The sequence below is a fragment of the Pangasianodon hypophthalmus genome, chromosome 10 (assembly GCF_027358585.1).
Source record: "Pangasianodon hypophthalmus isolate fPanHyp1 chromosome 10, fPanHyp1.pri, whole genome shotgun sequence".
NCBI classification, from domain to species: domain Eukaryota; kingdom Metazoa; phylum Chordata; class Actinopteri; order Siluriformes; family Pangasiidae; genus Pangasianodon; species Pangasianodon hypophthalmus.
The window spans coordinates 15,332,003-15,352,256 of NC_069719.1; the positions used below are offsets into that span (position 1 = coordinate 15,332,003).

Sequence of the window (20,254 nt, forward strand, 5' to 3'; positions counted from 1 at the left end):
TTCCACGGGAAAAAAAAAACATAATATGCGAGTCGACTCCCGAAGTATACCTAAATGAGCCGACTCAGTGAGCCGACTCGTTCGCGAACGACACATCAGTCCGGGATAGTGCTCGTGCACGAGCAAAACGGAATGCGCGTTTTACGTGTGTGCGCTGTTGCGAAGGCTGGCAGTGTCGCGCACGCGCGCCCAGGCAGGCAGGCTTTACCGGAGGAGGAGGAGGAGGCGGCGGCGCGCACGTCACGAATCCGCAGCGACCGAAAGATGCTGCTGAGAGGCCGCTTAGAAGAAAGGGTCATTTAATCTCTGTTCCTATATGCTCTCCTTTCTATAGGCTACATGCCAAGAAAACAGAGGACGATGCACACGGGAGAGCCGCCTGCAGCCGCGCGGGGAACGTCAACATGATGTTGAGCGTATTTTAAAGGACATCCGGCGCGTTGTGGATCACGGGATTGTCGGCAGCGCGACTCACCGAGGTAACCAACATGGACTCAGATTCCCGGTGACATTACTGCGTTGCTACACTGACAGCACACTGAAACAGTTTACTGTGTACCCAAATGCTCGCGACATTTCGCATGTCCTTACTGTGTGAATGGAGCTGAGTGTATAGGCTCCGGTGTGTGTGTATATGGTCAGCAATAAATGTGCTGTGTGTAGCAATAGCGCATTGCTATGCAACAAGCGGATTGCCTTTGTATTGCAGATCACATTTCGCCAGTGGGCCAGGCATTAGCCAGCTACTTCAGCCAAGTACACTAACTGTACCAGACATACTGAAGGCAGAAATGTCATACACTATGTATTTGTAATCATTATATGGACATAGGGAGCTAGCTATATTATTCACTAAAGGGAGATTTCTTAGTTAGAACCTGGCAACACCTCCTCTAATACCCTAACAATTAGACAACCAAGTACACAAATGACAGTAGGTCTGAATTGTTTGGGATCTGAGCTGTTTTGCTGTTGTGTCTTTAAACTATTACATGTGTAAGCACTGGGAGACTGTACTGAAAAAAGCTGAAGAGGTTGCTAGCTGGGTGGATGTTGGACTACTAAGCATCAGTGACAGGTGTGGTACGTCTAAACCTTTTCCACACAGCACTGACAGGAAACATTAGTGTTCCTGGAGTTAGGGTTTCCTTGAGAACTGTGGATCTATGTCATAGTGTAAAAATACGATTCTTAAAGTAGGGTCCAGGGTCCTCCAGGGGTCCATGATGTATAGTGAGGGGGTCCTCAGTTTTTTCATGACTTTACAGTGGTGGAGAACATATTCAAACACAAAGTTATCATACCTTTTAGGTATTCTAACTGAATAGTTTCTTTTTCTTTTAAAGTTTAAGCTAAAGCTAAAATAAGCTGAATAAAAACAACTACAGCCTTATGAAAAAGAGTTTGATCTAGTGTTCGTTCATTCATTCATCATTCATTTTCAGTACCTGATTTATCTTGATCAGAGTCGCAGTGGTACACTGGGCCAAGGATGGAACACACCCTGGACAGGATGCCAGTCCATTACAGGACCCCATACACACACACCCACACACACACACACACACACACACACACCACACATACTTATTAGCTTATTGGGTGTGATTTGATTCCGTATGTTGATGTATTTCCTTCTTAAACAGGAACCCTGGTTGAACTGCTTGACTATTCTTACACAACAGCTGCTAGGATTCAAGATACGCCTCACCGCTGAGTCTAAACAAACCTGACTGTAGTTTAGCAAGCTAGCTAAATACGAAGAACAGTGACAAGATTAATGAGAGCATTTTCTTACTCATACTGTTGGAGAAATTCAGATGATGTATAAAGATGGAACTGCATTTCCCTCTCAGTCTGAGGAAATGATGTATTCCAGCATTGAACAGCTCGAAGTTAGAACAGCTCCATGTCTGTGAAGTGCTTGTCATATAACAGCAGCCTTGTACAAATATTACCCTCTTCAAAAAGAATAAACTCCAAACTTTTTTCCTCAACCAAGGGATGGTTAGAAAAGTGACTAGTGTGTTGGACGATGCATACCAACAAGTTAAGGAGCTACTACTGTAGAGCAAGGCCTGTCTCCATGGGCAAGACATATATGGTTCTAAACAGCATTTAATTGGATGATCACGCAGTTGTGACTAGTTACAAATCATCATTCCCTTTTCCCAGACGTTATCAACTATATAGATAATTTTTTGTATTTGTATTTTTTTTCCTATTGTTTTCAGATATACTATCATATAGGTGTCTAAAACACTAAGGGAGAGGTAAAAAAAAAAGCTCTGAAACAGATATTTTGATTTCAGGTGCACTTTAAAGGGCCTATACAAATTAGGTACAAGATTTTCATTTCAGTAGTAGTAAAATCCCTTTACAGAGCTATCTAAAGAACCCCAGAGGAGCCCTTTTTTTGAAGAGTGTATAAATAAATGTAGGAAAAGTGAAAATGTTGCAAATGTTGCACATTTTAACATACGACCCTTAAGCGTCCTTCAGATTGTCCCTTTGGGAGAGCGCTTTATGATTCTACAGTGAGCCCTTACAAGGGGTGCAAGTATTACTCTTTTAGGAAACTAAGAACCCTTTACTATCCAAAGAACCACTGAAGGAGTGTAATATAACATTTTAAGGAGGGAAATACAAATAAATCTAATAAATGAATATATTTTTACACATTTTCACACAATTGCCTAATGTGCCAAATACTTGTCTAATTGAATGTTTATAAAATTTTGTATTGAATTAAATTGTGCTTGCATTTTGTGTTGCCTGTTTAAGTTATAAATTATAAATATTCATTTAAAACCTGGAAGTTTAGATGTATTTGAAATAATTTCTTTGCCTTTACCACAGAATTAGCAGTGAATTGCTCAGCACTGTAGACTGAGGAGCACAGCAGTCTCAGTTGCAGCTTATGTACATAAAATGGATGTTACTGTTCTCTTCCTAATGTTCGTTGAGCTGCACTGCCAGTTCTAAGCTTACATTATGAGTTTGGTGGAAAATAAAAAGATGGACAGAGTGAGAAAGAGAGGGTCCTGGTAAGTGTACTGAATGTCTTGAAATGATTCAGGGCTTTAGGATGTCAAAGAAAGTGAAGCTGCACAGAACAGGCGAGCCCCTCCGTATCTCTCTGTCTCTGTCTGTCGGTCTCCAGTGGCACAGTTATGGTAGTGTTCTGTGGACATTTTTTAGCGTCAGCTTTTCCTTTACTTATTTGTGTGTGGGAGTGTGTTTGTGTGTCATAGCCCACAGGACTTTGTCCGTTTAGCTTTCCTTAATTTGCAGATTTCTTGTGCACTTCATGTTGTGAGGTACACAGCACTGAAAACATGAATAACAGTGAACGAGTGCAGTAAGCAGACTCAAAGCAGACTCAAAGGAAAGACACTACTGTAACTGGCCATACTGCACTGCACTAGCTCAGGCCTCTTCTGTTCCTTTGCAGCTATGATTGCTCTACTGCTGACTGATCAGTGTGTGTGTGTGTGTGTACTGATCTTAGCCCCCTCCTTGTGTCTGTGGTGTTTGTGAGCAGGCAGCACAGGGCCCTGATGCCAAACGCAGATTCTCGCCGCTGGATTTAGAGGAAGAACTCGGAGCAGCACAGAACCAGGATGAGTGGAGGACAGGAGCAGGCTGACATCCTGTCTGCCGCTGCACTGGTCAGGGAGCGATGGAAAGTGGTGAGTGTCTTTGCCCCATCACGGCTTACCGTCCCTCAAGTACACACTAAAGCTTGTATTTTGCAGGAGTTACTGAATTTATTACACATAAGGATTAAATTGAAAGGTTATGCATTTTTATCTCTTTTTAAACATAAATTACATGCACATAGTTGTTGGCTTATAAACTTGATGAGAGGTCTATACAACTCCATCTATTATAGGTCTGTCTTCTGTTCCTGGTAGCCGACTTAAATGCTAGATACAGTTGTGAAAGGAGAATGTATGCACGTGGGCTCTCCCAGTGACAGGCACTGCCCTGCTCCATGCCTACCTCACAGGGTCTGTGTGTGTGTGTGTGTGAATGAATGGTGTACAGTGACTGCAGCCTGTGTGTGGTGTAAGGTCAGTACTGCTTGGTTTCCTGATGACGTGGGTTGTGTAAAAGTACTGCCTGCTAATATCCCAAGAGCAGAGCTGCCACTGGGCCTGGGGAAAAAAGGTTGGCTAGGCCATAAGATAGAGTCCTGATTGTGTTGCTAGAACACTGGGAAATGAGAAACAAACTGAATCCAGCTCTATAACGATGCTTAAACAAGATAAAGTATAAAAAACAAGATAAAAAGCCTAATAGATTTACATGGGGAGGTAGGGTAATTATTTCCAGAGTATCTCTGGCATTTTACAATGTCTACAGACTGAGTGTGTACACATCTGGAAACATTACACCGCATTATACCTGATCTGTAAAAATAATCTTATATATATATATATATATATATATATATATATATATATATATATATATATATATATAAAACAATGAAATATAGACAACATTTAAAATGATTTGCTAGAGAAACAATGGAGGTTTTAAGTAAGTTATCGGGTTCCTAGCACAGGTGAAACCTACATACATATTATGGTCATGTGACCAATTAATGCTCAAGCACAGCCACAAGCCATACACAGTTATAATTAATGCCAGTGACAATCATTTTCGTTAAAATGAGGTGTATATATAGTACGCATGAATTTTTTTTTTTTTTTAGTGTGACAACCACGTGTACACTCCCATCTGTATGATTTATATACAGATTGTGAATTGATCATAATTACCACAGATGTTCTCTGGAAACATTATTTAACAGACATATGTCCAGAAATCGTGTCCTGTCCAAAGAGTGCTATAGTTTTAAATGACAAAGAATGCCCCAAAACCATGAAGAAACAAATTTCACTTCTCAGCAAAATATTAAAATGAGTTTTAATTTTGCCATCCTTCACTTTTTAGCTAAAGAAAATTGGTGGTGGGGGCTTCGGGGAGATCTACGAGGCATTGGACCTGCAAACCAAGTGCAGTGTAGCACTTAAGGTGGAATCGGCCCAGCAGCCCAAGCAGGTGCTCAAGATGGAGGTGGCTGTGCTGAAGAAACTACAGGGTAATTACAGGAGCTCTGTCTGATCCATAGGATGCATGTGCTTGTTGTTCTGCTGTATCTGTGAAGCTGTATTTGTTTGTTAACTTAGCCATGATTAAGAAAGGTAAAAACAAAATCCCACTTTTTACATTTTCTATACTGATATCGAAACTCTAAGTGTCATCCTATATCAATACTGACTGCTACAGATATCCTCACAGTAACTACAGTATGTTATTGTATATTATGTTTTATCTTTCAACAGCACACATGGTAATGGCATAAGAATGCATCAGTGGATTCACTCGGAAAAAATGTCACAACCCAATCTTACACCAATTTAGCATGTCAGGCTATATCTGTAATACATCTAATCTTCCAGTTAGATTGGTATTGGCACAGAGAAGAGGTGTGCTCTGTGTGAGAGTGTGTATATGTTTGAGAGTATATGTACATATACATGTGTATTTGGGCCCCTGACAGGCTAAAAAGACCTTCACCATTTTTTTCTGCTCCCTTCTGCTTTTAGTGGAAAATTGATGGACATGGATCATGTTTGCTTTTTAATGGCCTAGTCTTTGGATATTGATGTTTCTTTTTTCTTCCTCAGGGAACAGGAGTGTAACCAGAGAGCTTTCCCCTTCCCAGCCCCCATCTGAGCAAAATAGACATTAACAAAGAACAGAGACTTGGAAACATTCCGTGCTTATATGTAGACATATAGTGATTCATTAATAACTATTTTGTGTATAAAGATGCGTCAAAATAGATATTAATAAATTAGGAAGTAAGAACTGGTACTGGACTGCGCTAAAGCAGCCATGTCAGTGAACAGGGTGTGCCAGTTGCTGAGAAAAGATTATGGACATTCAGGCTTCTTGCACTGTCCCATCCAAGACCATTCAGCCACTCTGAATACTCCCTGAAAACCTCTGTGAACCACTTAAAAGGGATGGGAGCATGAGTAGGAAGTGTATACAGCTTGCTATTTCTGTATCAGTGTGGTATTACTGTGCAGAGAAAAGAATATTTTTGCCATTTTCTGTGTCCAAGATCACAGACATGTTTTTGAACAAAGACATATACAATAAACCCCTTTTCTTTCTCAGGTAAGGACCATGTGTGCCGCTTTGTGGGATGTGGTCGCAATGACCGCTTCAACTATGTTGTCATGGAGTTACAGGTGAGGTTTTACACATTTATGTATATACAACGAATTGTAAAGCTGTAAGCTTGTGGTAGTAAATATTCGCCTGCCAGATACAACAATATTTAATATAGTAATTTATTCAACAAATATACAATACATGCTTCAAAAACATTAATCTGCAAATTCATGAAGTGGAGTTTGTGATGATTTAGCTTGAGTTCCTGTGTCACTTCAGGGTTGTAATTTGGCGGATTTGAGGAGAAGTACAAACCGTGGGACGTTCACTGTCAGCACCACGCTCAGACTTGGCCGGCAGATACTGCAGGCTATTGAGAGCATCCACTCGGTTGGCTTCCTACACCGTGACATCAAACCAGTAAGTCACACAGCTCCTCACAGCCTGTTGTAGTGGTTTCTTGACAGGTTTTCTTGGTTCTTGGTTTTAAGAAACATTTATAATTACACAAATGCTTGATAAATTTAAGCTAATTGGGAATGTTTGATAAACATTCTAAAAAACATTGAAACATTGTTAAAGCACATTTTTTTTGCTATGCTGTGTGTTAAGCATCTCTATGTGTTTCAGTCCAACTTTGCCATGGGACGCTTCCCCTGCACTCGTCGGATCTGCTACATGCTGGACTTCGGTCTGGCACGCCAGTTCACAAATTCATCCCAGGAAGTCAGACCAGTCAGTCCTCCTACTGTCTTTTTTTAATATACGCAAGTGTTTTTTTGTGGCAACTATTTTGTGCTATTTATTTGCTGCACAATGAGTCACTTATGTTCTGTATAAATAATATGGTGTAATCTTCTATGTACATTGCTTATATTAGACTGTTCTTGTACGTTCTATTAGCCTCGTCGTGTAGCAGGGTTCAGAGGCACAGTACGATATGCTTCAGTCAACGCTCACAAGAACAAGGTGCATACCCATCATTTGCTCTGTTACTTCTCTGTTCATCCTGTTTTTAACACGCCGTCCTTAAGGGTTGATATCAGTTCAGTTCATCTACAGTATACTACAAATGAACACACCTCTCCATCTTTGCTTGTTCCCTTACTGTTACCCAGCATCTGTTAATTGAATGAATCATTTTTTATTGTTATGCTTAATTGGGTTATTAATATTACAGGAAATGGGCAGGCATGATGACTTGTGGTCTCTGTTCTACATGCTGGTGGAGTTCTTGGTTGGTCAGCTGCCTTGGAGGAAGATCAAGGACAAGGTGGGTGCTACACAGAGATGAGAGAGCAAATCCTTTAGATTGAACACAGTTGATTATAATGCATGTGTTTGCTCATTAGGAGCAAGTGGGGAAGCTGAAGGAGGCATATGACCATCGCCTCATGCTGAAGCATTTGCCCTCAGAGTTCAGCATCTTCCTGGACCACATTAGCAGCTTAGACTACTATACCAAACCCGACTATGAGGTGATGAATAATTATGAAGCATATGTATGTTCATTATTATTTAACATTATTTATTTGCTCATATGAATGTATGCACATTTTTTGTTGTCATGAACAAATTTAATTATTTTAGAATTTGTGATAAGTGTCTATTTTAAGGCAATAGAAACATTACTGGCAATAGAAATATTTGGGCCTCATTTATTAATCTTTTAGTAAAGAGTAAAGTTGTATGTAAATTTTCGTGTAAGCCAAACCAAAATAAAATTTTCTGCAGGATTTACACAAGTTTCAGAAACGCTGATGTTCTTTGTACTGGTCTGAGTATGTGTTTTTTATAGACACCAAAGCAGTTCTGTAAATTGCTGTGTGTATGGGCGTCTGCTAAATGTTGTAAACGTAATAAAAATAAGCAGTTTAAGCTTGACAGTATAATCCACATGTGAAAGTGCAGTAATCCATGCAAATTTTGTGATTTGAAGTTTACATTAGTTAGTCTTCTTATGTGTAAATTCCTGCGAAGTTACTGGGTATTCATGAATACCAAATTTCTTGTGTAAACACTCTTACAAACGATTTATGCATAAACCTGCCCGTATCCATCTGTAGCTTGAAAATGAGGCCCATTGCTAGTATTAAAATGTCTGTACATTTAAATAAATTTGTAAATCTGTTGACAGTTCTGATGTCTTATATGTCTGTTAAAAGTTAAAAGTCCCTGTCAAATACAAGAAAACAGAATTGTTTTTTCCAGTGATATTTTTTTTTTGCCATGTTTTTATAATTTATTATTAGCTGTGTTCTCATATGTGTATTTCCTGTAGCTTTTGATGACGGTTTTTGAGAACAGTATGAAAACCTATAACGTGGTGGAAAATGATCCATACGACTGGGAAAGGACGAGCACAGATGGTGCTCTTAATACGCCTACAGCTGCCAACGTGCCTCAGCATCACACACGTCTCACACCAGCCTATATGGGGTAAGCAATGTTATTGTGGCTACTGCAATCAGTGGAGTTAGCAATAAGTGACAGTTGGTATTTGCAGTTTATTTTGGAAGTACCTCTTTAATGTACATTGTTGAAAACTTGTGGTGTTGTGCCATGTGATTCATGATTTTCTCTGCTCCAGGATGGCCAATGCCTCTGTAGTGCTTGGAGACCTTCTGAAGGAGAACACTGATGAAGTCCTGCAGGACGAGCAGCTCAGTGATGGAGACAACAACGCTGCGCCAGAGCGCCAGCCTGATGCTCCTGTCCTCCCCCTGAGAAACCCGGAAGCTGATGGTTGGGAGGATCTGGACCGCAACAGCAACCTTATCCGCTTCCCTGGCTGGAAGGTATACTATCCGAAGCGTATCTAACTATTTATCATCTATCTATGAAAGAGTTTGGATTGATGCATCTATACATAATCGGTGTGCACTCGCAGGGCCGCACAGAGGAGGAGCACAGTAACAAGGGCAACCCGAGCCCTCAGGCTGGCCCCAGCCTTGGTTCTCCTGTGTGTTTACGCTCTGAGGTGGTGCCCTCAGACAGAGATGCTCCTCTCCTGAGGAAACTGCGCAACATCCACAGCTTTGAGCTGGACAAGCGACTAACCTTGGAGCCCAAACCCAGCACAGAGCGCTTTGTGGAAGCATGGTTAGTTCTCTGTGATCACAGTAATCTCACTCATTGTACTTCAAAAAGTGTTAAGCTAACATATTCTTAATGTGTGTGGTAGCAGTGCGGGGAAGCAGACGCCTGGTTCAGCACAGGACCAGGAAGGTAATGTTGGTGCAGTGCTGGCTGCTGCCTCTGTTCGAGTGTGGCACTTTGATGAAGAGTTCCTCTCAGGAGATGCATCACCTAAACTGGCCTCTCCAGGCTCTCTGGAGCTCTGTGATGGAGCAGCCAGTAGTGGTTTTGTAGCACTAAATCTGAGCACAGACCAGCAGGACGTGGACTTGCATGACTGGGTGATGGTGGAACGTGGCTCTGACAAGCAAGACATTCAAGAGGCAGCCAGTAGCAGCCCAGGACCTGAGGCCAAGCTGACCAGCAGCCCTTCAGAGGAGCCAGAGGTGGTGCAGCCAATGGATGAGTCTCCTGATAAGGAAAGGGCCACCCCAAGCCCCTCCCATGGACACACTCTGGCCACACTCAAAGTGGAGAGACTCGAACTGAGTTTGGTGCCAACAGCAGGTCTGCTCCCCATTACACCCACCAGTCCTGCTGAAGCTATGGCAGAGGGAGCTCTCACTCAGGTAATGACTCATCAATCACACATGGGTAGTGGGTGCACATATATGATAGCAACTGAAAAGTTGTCATAGTATATGGCACCAGATATTTTGGTATTTTGAAAGTTGTGTAGTGTTTACTTTACCTTGATTATGTAGTGTGCACTTCAGAAAACCTGTGAAAAACTATTTTCTCTTTGTAATAATACTTAACTATAATCTAGTTTGGGGTTTTTTTTTTGGATGTTGCCAAGAACTGCCAACTTTCACAAGAAGAGGCAGTTTGATTATCACTGAGGCCAGCCAACCACAGAACGTTCATACATTTGCATATGCTCATTTGACTGACGCTTTTATTCAAAGCTACTTACAGTTGAGACAGGATACAACTGAACTGTTGAGGGTAAGAGACCTTGGTCAAGAACCTAATGGTGATAGATTGGTGATGCTGGGATTGAACTCATGATCTTGCAGTCTGTAGCCCAAAACTTCAACCAATGAGCCACCACTTTTTTTTTCCCAGAACAAAAAATTGTTTGAAAAATTGTGAGAGTATCACAGTTACTCACCACTACCTTTAAACAAAATGCTTTCAGTAATTATATCTTGCTCCAAAAAGCTTAGTGAGTCGCAGTGTTTAAAAGTTTGTTTACCTGTCGGAAGCTGGTATGTGTCTGTGCATATGCATGAAAATCTTGATCGCAAATGAGCTAGCAACCTTCACGTTACTGAAGCTTGTGGCCAGACAAGTATACAGGAAATTCCATGTGGGGTGTTGGGCGGAATGTCTGAGCCTGACGTTTAATTGTAATTTATTGAGTTTACTGGTACTGGTTTTGCACCAAGTGGCTTTCTATAAGCTCAATTTGAGACTTAGCCACATAGACAGCACAACTGAAGCAATGAGTGATAGACGTACACCGATCAACTGTAACATTAAAACCACTGAAAGGTGAATAGAATAACATTGATTATCTCGTTACAATGGCACCTGTAAAGGGCTGGGACATATTAGGCAGCAAGTGAACAGTCACTTCTCAAAGTTGATGGAAGCAGGAAAAATGGGCAAGTGTAAGGATGTGAGTGACTTTGACAAGGGCCAAATTGTGATGGCTAGATGACTGGGTCAGAGCATCTCCAAGGCAGGTCTTGTAGAGTGTTCTCGGTATGCAGTGGTTTGAACCTACCAAAAGTGGTCTAAGGAAGGACAACCTAGCCGCAGACCGGTCAGAGTGCCCATGCTGATCCCTGTCCACCGCCAAAAGTGCTTACAATGGGCAGATGAGCATCAGAACTGGATCATGGAGCAATGGAAGAAGGTGGCCTGGTCTGCTGAATCAAGTTTTTTTTTTTTTTTTTTTTTTTTTTTTTTTTTACATCATCTGGACGACCGGGGGTATTGCTTACCTGGGGAAGAGATGGCGCCAGGATGCACTATGGATAGAAGGCAAACTGGTGGAGGCAGTGTGATGCTCTGGGCAACCTTGGGTTCTGATATTCATGTGGATGTTACTTTGACATGTACCACCTACCTAAACATTGTTGCAGACCAAGTACACTCCTTCATGGGGAAGGTATTCCCTAATGGCAGTGGCCTCTTTCAGCAGGATAATGCACCCTGCCACACTGCAAAAATTGTTCAGGAATGGCTTGAGGAACATGACAAAGAGTTCAAGGTGTTGACTTGGCCTTCAAATTCCCCAGATCTCAATCCGACTGAGCATCTGTGGGATGTGCTGGACAAACAAGTCTGATCCATGGAGGCCCCACCTCACAACTTACAGCACTTAAAGGATCTGCTGCTAACGTCCTGGTGCCAGATACCACAGCACACCTTCAGAGGTCTTGTGGAGTCCATGCCTTGATGGGTCAAAGCTGTTTTGGCAGCACAAGGGGAACTTACACAATATTAGGCAGGTGGTTATGGCTGATCGATGCAGATTAGGCAAAGAAAAATAGAAAATGGGTTCCAAACAGCAAATATAGCAAGCTCTGTAAATTTTCCCTTTATGAAAATTACTGTACCACTAAATATTGTTAACAAAAAGGGTTTAAAAACTATTGTGAACTCACATTAAATATATTGGTAACTCCCAAAATATTACAATGTCACTTTTGCTCAATATCTTACAGCCCTACCATATGCTAGTTCATATCCTTTAAACCTCTGGCATGTGGAAGTAGTTCTTGTTCTGTCAATAGTTTCTGACTGGCAGTGGTCCAGATTAAGGGCCTGCTTTCTCTCTGAGTTCTAATCTGAATTCAGTGCCTAAATTCCAACTTGAAATTCTTCTGGAAATAATCTGTTACTTTATGTGCCTGGTGGTGAATTTTGGATGAAATTTGTTGTTGATGATTTATTAACAGATAAACACTTTTACGTCTTTCAGCCGCATACACTTTTTCCTGCACAGCCAGACTCGATTTATTGATTGACTCAGAGAAAAAGTGTGCTAATCTACCAGAACACTGAGTTCCCCCCAAAAAATGCAACACTACATGAGTGACTTCTTCAAGTAGGGGTGTCATCAGGTCAGACATGGCCATGCCCCCAGCACCCACTTCCACCAAAGGAAGTCTGTGAGATGGAAAAAGTAATACATTGAAGTGTCTGGAATAAAACAATCCATGATCCCTAAGAATATACTGCAAAACATCATATTTTTTCCTTTTGTTTAGTCGACTTGACAATTGATTAGAAGACTATTTGTCTTTGTGAACATTCGACTTTACTCAGATCTTCTGACTTATGTGTGAAACATTTTATTCCTCATTTTGTTTCAGCTGAGTTTGCCATCTCGTAATTATTAACAGCTGCTTCACTTCTGCTTTCCGAAGTGCTAAACTGTGCTAAAAGCCTGACATTTTACTTCACACACATTAGCGCATTAGGCTTTCTGAGGACTGCTTATTCGTCATCTGTGTTAATGATAGCCGCTGAGTTTGTCCTCAGCCTGTGGTAAGTAAGGCCTAATGCTATTGAGCTCACCTGACACCGGGTTCAGCATGCTACCTGAGCTACTGTTCTCATGGACCAGGTCAAGGCACTGTTCAAGTGAGGTGCTCTATGCAGCTATTTTAGCTCTATGCAGCTATTTAGCTGTTTGCATACTCGGGTTATTTTTAGTAGATCTGTGGGCAGAGAGTGTTTTTTTTTAATCGGCTTCCTCCCATGCACTATTCTCTATGCCCACTTTTTGCCACCCATCCATTCTTATCACCTCTTCATCTCTGTCCTCCTCCTTATGCTCCACTGCTTCATGTCTCTCCTCCTCCTCCTATTTCCACTTCTCCTCTTTCAGCTCCCCACCTCTCCTGCGTCTCTGCCAGAGGAGGTGGTGGCCCGGAAGCTCCTGCGCTCCCCCAGTCCTCATGCCTTCCTGAGCACATTGTCAGATCCCCTGCACCAACGCTCCCCACCCACTATCCGCCGTAGCCAATCCGCAGAACACCATAACCAGCACCGCTCTTCCTGCTCCTCTACCTCCCAGCACCGCATCACTCACAGGAAGCTGCCAGCCATTCCGCCAGGTGCCTCCAACACCAAGATCCCTTCAATCATACGCATCACACGCGCTCAGCTGCAGCAGGTGAATACCCTGTTTCCCCTCCGCCTCTGCCCTTAGCACACACTCACATCCCATTTTTCTACAGTTTGTCGGTTCTGCTGGACTGTTTGCTTTGGTCATGCATGCTCAGAGCTGACTCTGTGTCATGGTTTGGTTCTCTCATCAGTGCACATGTGGCATGTGGGTTTTGTATACATGAATGGGGTTTTATAAATAAGATCCATATCTGGTTAATTATTGACTAACAAAAACTTGTTCTTTTATTATTACAAGCTGTCTGATTAATGGTCTGGTACAGTTTTAACTTAAAGTCTAACTGTCTGTTTGGCTGCTTTGGTCATCTTAACAGCGTTGTGATTTGTGAGTTCTGTTGCAGACATATATCGATTGCTTATCCTGTGTGTAATTTCATCAGACTGTTTTTATGTGCTTTTCCTGTGCAGTAGGTTTATATGCAGACTGAATATAAAGTGTAGTGCTGTTCTGTTGGTCAAAAGTTTGGAAATAACAGTAAAAAAATTATTGAAATTAATTTAAATCTAAAACATTTGAACAGTAATATGTATTGATCTGACGAAAATCTTTGACTCAGTATTTTCAGAAAGAGTGTATATTTAACTGATTATTTGGGGTTTCTAAAGGATTCATTACCTGAATCAGGTGTGTTAATTGTTAATATGTAAAAATGTAAGAGTATGGTATCAACAATGGCCAAGATGTTCTCATATTGTATAGGTACATTAGAGTCAAGTTACCTAACTGCGAATCAGAACTGTAACAGGACTATATCATAGTTTAATCTAGACAGCACTAAACATCTTGTGATGGCTGTTGGCAAATTGATTTAAATGTAAAATATTTTTTAAAATAATGAAAAAAAATCACTTGCATACTTTCATAATTTTGGTCTGTAGTCTATGTGTATGTGTCTCTGTGATTTTATTTCAGAATCTCTATCTCAAATAAATTTCTGTGATTTTTATATATATATATATATATATATATATATATATATATATATATATATATATATATATATATATATATAGTGCCCTTTAAAAATAACTCAGTTTGCATTTGTTCATATACATTCCAAGCTAACATCTTTCTCTTTCCGACTCAGCTGACAGCTCAGCGTCCCTCTGCGCTCTCCTCCCAGTCAGCCTCTGACAGCGTGCCACAGTGCCCCCTGCTGGAGAATCATGACACCAGCGAGAAACAGGCACTGCCACAGGATCTCACAGTGGACATCCACTCACCTCAGGAGCAGCCTCAGTCCCTGCCCTCCAGTCCTTCCAGTGCTGACGCAGAAATTCTAATAAATAGGAATGGAAATCCACAAACGCCGAGCCCAGTGCCAAGCCCAGAAAACTTACCTCGTAATGCCTGCAATCCAGTGCTGATAAACAGCCATGCCGACTCTGCAGCAGATGCTCAGAAGGCACTACTGTCAGAGCTGAAGGACACCAAGAGAGACTCTGATGCCTCCACAGAGCCTGATCAGCACCCTCCACTGAAGAACAATGTAACATCCTCTGTTGAAAGTACTAATCACACTGAGTCCTCTCCAACTGCTGTCCCGTCTCGGGATCCCAGTCGCCGGCTGAGCCGCATCCCTGTCCTCGAGCCCTCCAGTTTGCTGCAGGATGTTCCTCCAGGCTCAGCTAAAGAGAAGCTGCTGCAAAAACGAGGCCAGCGCATCCCCACCTCTCCCTGCGCCTCACCGTGTGCCTCACCCTCACTTTCTTCAGTCCAGCGCGACCGCCTGTCCTCCACTTCGGCCTCTGAGCGCTCGCAGGATGAGGAGTCCATACATGGACAGAGACAGGGTGATGATGCCCCCTCACTGTCCTCCTCTTCTAGCCCACACTCGCATAAGAGTAAAATCCCCAGACCTGTAAGCCGCTCTTCTGTACAGGGGGAACTGTCAGCCCAGTTTGTGCCTCGGCCACCTCCCGGCAAACCACCCAGCCGTACGTCTGCAGATGGCAGGTAAAACTCAATCAAACAGTATAACTAATAAAACATTCATAGATCTCACAAGAATTCCTTCGTTGGGTATACAGTTCACTTTGTATTTACTGACTTTAGTCTTTATAAACAATACCAGACTTCCTTCGTATCACCTACTAAAAGCCATTCTAAAGAGAAAGAAAACATAATCTAGTTAAGATCCAAAATAACGATTTTGATACACACGGACTGTGTATTTCTTTAAGTAAATAAAGGTCAAATGTAACAATTTTAATTTTATAAATAATTTAATTGAAATATCTGCAGGTTTACAAAATGGCATGTACAGACAAAATTTCAGACAAAATATGGGATGGCAATTGGCCAGTAATAATAACTTCCTGCAACTAATTTAGCCTTTTCTTTAATATAAAATCTAAGACGTTCACAAAGTCATAGCTTTGTCTAGCTTTGTGGCAGGAGGTAGCAGATTTTGTACCAAAATGACTTTTTGTCTGCTGTCTTTACTCTAGGCTCTGTCCCAGCAAAAGAAAAGCAGCCCCTTGTTAACAAGATGCTGCCACAACCATGCTTAAATGCATGGTGTTTTTAAGGGGGATGAGCTGTTTTGACATTGTGCCAAATGTATTTTCTGAAATTGAGGTCACAATGTTTGTATTTGGTCTTATCAGACTGAACAATTTCCCCACTGGTTTTGGGACATTAAGCATCCTTTTTGACACTAATCACAGTCACTGATATCAAAAACTGATGTCAGATGAGGGCAAGTTACATTTGCAAGTGCTTCAAATTATGGTTTAACCCAGTTTACATCATCTTCCCATCTACTTGTCTTTGCTCCTCAGGCTGCGGCGTTATCGGATACGAGCAGGCAGCGCAGGTGACTCGGAACTGATGACGTGCCTGGCTCAGCTGATGCGAGGTGGAACCAGCCGCTCCTCATCACTGCATTCCTGCAGCTCGCCGCAGCACGTGGGCACCAGGCTTGTGTGTATTAACCAGTCGGGTATCTCGCATCACCACCACCATCACCAGCGCAGCTCCAGTGCTTCCCCCCGCAGCTGCTCCTCACTGCAGCGCTCCATCAGCTCCTCACCCTCCCGCCACGAGCACCGCGTTGGATGCCTGCGCAGCCACTCACCCCCAAGCTTCTCGGGGTCTCCACCTTTGCGCCGTGCACATCCTCATGCACAGGAGGGAAGCTGTGGCCACAAGGCCCGTGCCAAAGCTTGCAGTCGGGAGCCCAAGTGCTCCAGCAAGCTGAGCAGATAGTTTTCTCACTACACACATATACACACTCTAGTACGCTCGCATAAATCACAAGCAGACCAGCAGGGGAGGAAAAGGCTTGCAAGATTCTTGTTTTTATGCTTGACTTGTACCAATATATATATTCCATATAGTATCCAGTCTTAATCCTGCAACTCCACAGTATTCTGCTTCTTAGTTTTGCACCCACTTCCTGCTACATGTGGGTCGGACAATACGAGAGTATCACATCTATCAGCTCTCTGACCTACATTCTCTCTTTATTCTCAAGAAGTTTTTTTTTTTTTAAGAATAGTGAGTGTAATGCCTTTAGGATTTTTTAATGCAACATTACTTTTTTTCAGGTGAGTTGTAGGATTAGTATTTTGGTTTGTTCTAACTCAAAGAAAAATCATGCAGCTAGAGCACTGATGTAGTTCGTCTAACACTAGATGCATGGGTTTGTGTATTTGCATCAAGCTCTGTAAACCTGTAATATAGTATTTATTGAAATATGTACTTGGGCTCGAATGCATATTGCACCCTTCTAATCCGTGCAGTGGCAGGTACACTGACAGATCGCTGATGTTATGTATAGTTCCTCGATGCCATTGTTTATATCTTTTCTGTCTGTGCTGTTTTTAGCCCTCATTGTAGCTAAGGCAGGTTGTATTTTTTGAGGCTGCAGAAACATTTGCAGAGTGTTACTGTGAGGACTGGTGTTTCCTTTTCCAAGAAACGCTAAAGCAATCACTGAGATTCTTTCAAGCACTTTGCTATGTGCCTAAGGAGATGTTACTTCAAATTATGGGAGAGCAAGGTACAAGCTTTCACAATCAGATGTTTGTTTTTTTGAGCTACGGAGCTCATGCTGCTCTTTTAAAGGCACCTGCTTGCACATAAACACAGATATACAGCAGATATACACACACTTGCGTATGGGGCACTCATATCGGTATTAAAACTCTTTGGTTGATCTGTGACTCATCTGGTCTTTGCTGATTGATCACTGTGTCCAAAGGGTTATCTGCTCCGCAGGTTGAATAAGCTTCAAAGAACGTTCAAAGGGAATGTTTTATATCTCGTATTGTTCAGAACTAAAAAAATAAATCATTTATTCATGTTAAGGGCAGTGTGGAAAAGAAGGGGTTTACACACAGTTCTGTGGCGTGTTGAACTTATTCTAGTCAGATTGTTAGAATTATCCAAGTTGAAAACAAAATCAATTACTGTCAGCTAGAGATTATTATATATATTTTTTGACCTAGGCAATAGTCCATTATGAGTAAAAGGATAGCAGATTTCTGTAAGTGTAGCAGTCTGGGATAACCTGCTGTTTGTCACTTTGACTGAATTCTGGCCAAAAAAGGTGATAAATCACACCTCAATTTTAAGAAACCATAAATACATTCCACCAAAAATTTAACTTTATAATCTTGCCTTAATATTCTTCTTGCAGTGTTGGTTAAGGAGTCAGTCTACCTAAAAATGTGTAAAACCTTGCTAGTTAAGTGCGATTTACTTGCACAATGGATTTCATGATTTGATCAAATTGAGTGATAGGTACATGCTTTGCCAGACTCACATATAAAGCCTAGATACATGAGATACATGCAAAAGGGAAACAGTTCAGGAAACCGGTGTAATAGAAAATGTCTAAATTTCACCACGTGAAGGGTTTTCCCAGGCCACCATTTGCGCCATTGGAGTCATTAAGAATTACATTTCTTTAGGATTAAATCTTTCTTCAGTCCTGCTGATAAACTCATGCATTTGATTTGTTCCCTGTACTGGCCTCCTTGTGCTTCCTCCACGTTGTCCCTCTTTGCTGTACTGTAATATGCTGAAAATTCCACTTCACATACAGCTCTGTGCATGTGCTCTAGATAAAACACTACAAACAGCATTCATATAAATGTAGTTCATATATTTTCCCATATGACTGAAACATACTGTCATGTTCTGAGTAGGGCTGTTAATATTTTTTTATTAATATTCACCTATGAATAATTTGTTCATGTGCTTTTATTGTAAGTTTCAGCCTCAGCCTTTCTTTTCCACAGCATTTCAGCCAAGCTTATTTTGACTTTGCAGTTTTGAGGGAGTATTTAGTATGGATATTTGTACAAATGTTGATTGGCTACATATATATCTGACGTTACCATTTAGGATTGTGTATCAGAGAACATTGTTTTCTGTTTTGAATCAAGAGATTTTTGTGTTAAGTATATTAGAGGCAGTTTTATTTTACAGAGCTTCTGCATGTGTTGCATTTTATTACTGTTGTTAAACATTTGACTAAATGTTATTTTGTGTCAAGACATTTGATAACCCAGATGTTCATTACACAACTGTTAGATTACAGTTTCTAGCTGAAGAAAGTTCATTGGTAAGAAGGACACTGGCAACTTGCAAATACGATCTACCACAACGTGAGATTCAGAGCGTTAGTCTAGTCCATCCTCTGGAATAAATCTTATCATGGTTCTGATCAAGGGCATGGTCATGTGTAGACATGCCTAGGTGCTAGATTAAGATTCAAAATGCATGAAGGAAAAACTGTAAGCTGAACATGACTACAACCCAATGATCATTTTAAAAGATATTTTTAAATAGAAGTAATCATGTGTTGCCCCAAGTAATGAAGTAGTAGGCATTATTATATAACTCCTACATACGTATTTGCTGTAATAGAAAATGTTGTAGCCCTTTACATTTTTCTGTGTGAAATGGCTCTTTGTTTTTTTTCCTGCTGTCAATATCAATGTCTTAATCTATATGAAATTTTAATACTGTAAATAAGAAGCCAGTTTGCATATGGTAGCTTGTGCTCCTACTGCATTCGTTCTCTGTTTAGTCTGGAGTTCTGAAGTCCTTCATGTCTCCTCCCCTGTTGGACATGGACAGAAACGAAGAGTGTTAGTGAAGGTTCCAGGTTCCACGTGCTTCATTACTGACAATTAATACCACTCTCAATAGTTGTAATATCTGCTGATTTTAGTTTAGCATATCGGAATACATCTTTTTCCCATTTCCTATTATGACACAGATTTCCTGTTTGTTTTATAATCTGCATTGAGTCACAATGTTGCAGAATTGAAACACTGTACAGTCTAAAAAAAGAGGAATGTTAAAGGGAAAGACCACATTGTACATTATTGCAATATTTGTGTTATTTTTTATTTGTATCATATCAATGCCTTGTACAGTGTTTTTTTTTTTTTTTCATTTAAAATTGTTTTGTATTTTATTTTTATAAACTGGTTATGAATAAAATATTTATTCAGCATGCCGGCAGAACCTCTACTCCTCGTGTCATGTGCAGTTCCTCAGCTCTTGGTAGCTTGTGTGTTTGATGAACACAAGCACAATTAAAATGAAGCCAAAAAAATAACAAATATCTACATAATTAAATACTACATAATTAAAAGGAATAAAAAATTCCCAGAATATTAATAGGATATTTGTAAAATGTTTGTAATCTTTAACCTTATGACTTACCCTGTTCTTGCACTAAAATATTCTAGCTCTTTAATTAGTATACTCTTGTGTTTCCATGGAAACCAAAAGGCATCGTCCATG

The 20,254-nt window shown here is 41.0% G+C and overlaps 1 protein-coding gene across 4 annotated transcripts; it reads left to right on the top strand.

The window, feature by feature from the left end:
- The first annotated feature begins 145 nt into the window (after window positions 1-145).
- Window positions 146-19,970, top strand: ttbk2a (tau tubulin kinase 2a). 4 transcript variants are annotated; one of them, XM_034308340.2, is made up of 16 exons: window positions 146-479; window positions 3,512-3,692; window positions 4,966-5,113; window positions 6,202-6,275; window positions 6,478-6,618; window positions 6,829-6,933; window positions 7,102-7,167; window positions 7,379-7,471; window positions 7,551-7,676; window positions 8,480-8,637; window positions 8,789-8,996; window positions 9,089-9,300; window positions 9,383-9,905; window positions 13,184-13,471; window positions 14,574-15,442; window positions 16,270-19,970. In XM_034308340.2, exons 2-16 carry the CDS (start codon window positions 3,624-3,626, stop codon window positions 16,694-16,696), a joined length of 3,507 nt encoding a protein of 1,168 aa, XP_034164231.2. In that variant the 5' UTR covers window positions 146-479; window positions 3,512-3,623; the 3' UTR covers window positions 16,697-19,970. The 4 variants fall into 4 exon arrangements, with proteins under 4 accessions (XP_034164231.2, XP_026790229.3, XP_026790230.3 ...); XM_026934428.3 differs by having other exon boundaries at window positions 147-479; window positions 3,545-3,692; XM_026934429.3 differs by having other exon boundaries at window positions 147-479; window positions 3,545-3,692; window positions 9,386-9,905.
- Window positions 19,971-20,254: the final 284 nt, after the last annotated feature.

Coding starts and splice junctions, on each gene's coding strand:
- ttbk2a (XM_034308340.2), top strand. CDS start 3,624: ATGAGTGGAGGACAGGAGCAGGCTGACATCCTGTCTGCCGCTGCACTG. Junction 6,276..6,477: donor ATGTTGTCATGGAGTTACAG/GTGAGGTTTTAC, acceptor GTGTCACTTCAG/GGTTGTAATTTGGCGGATTT. Junction 7,677..8,479: donor ATACCAAACCCGACTATGAG/GTGATGAATAAT, acceptor TATTTCCTGTAG/CTTTTGATGACGGTTTTTGA.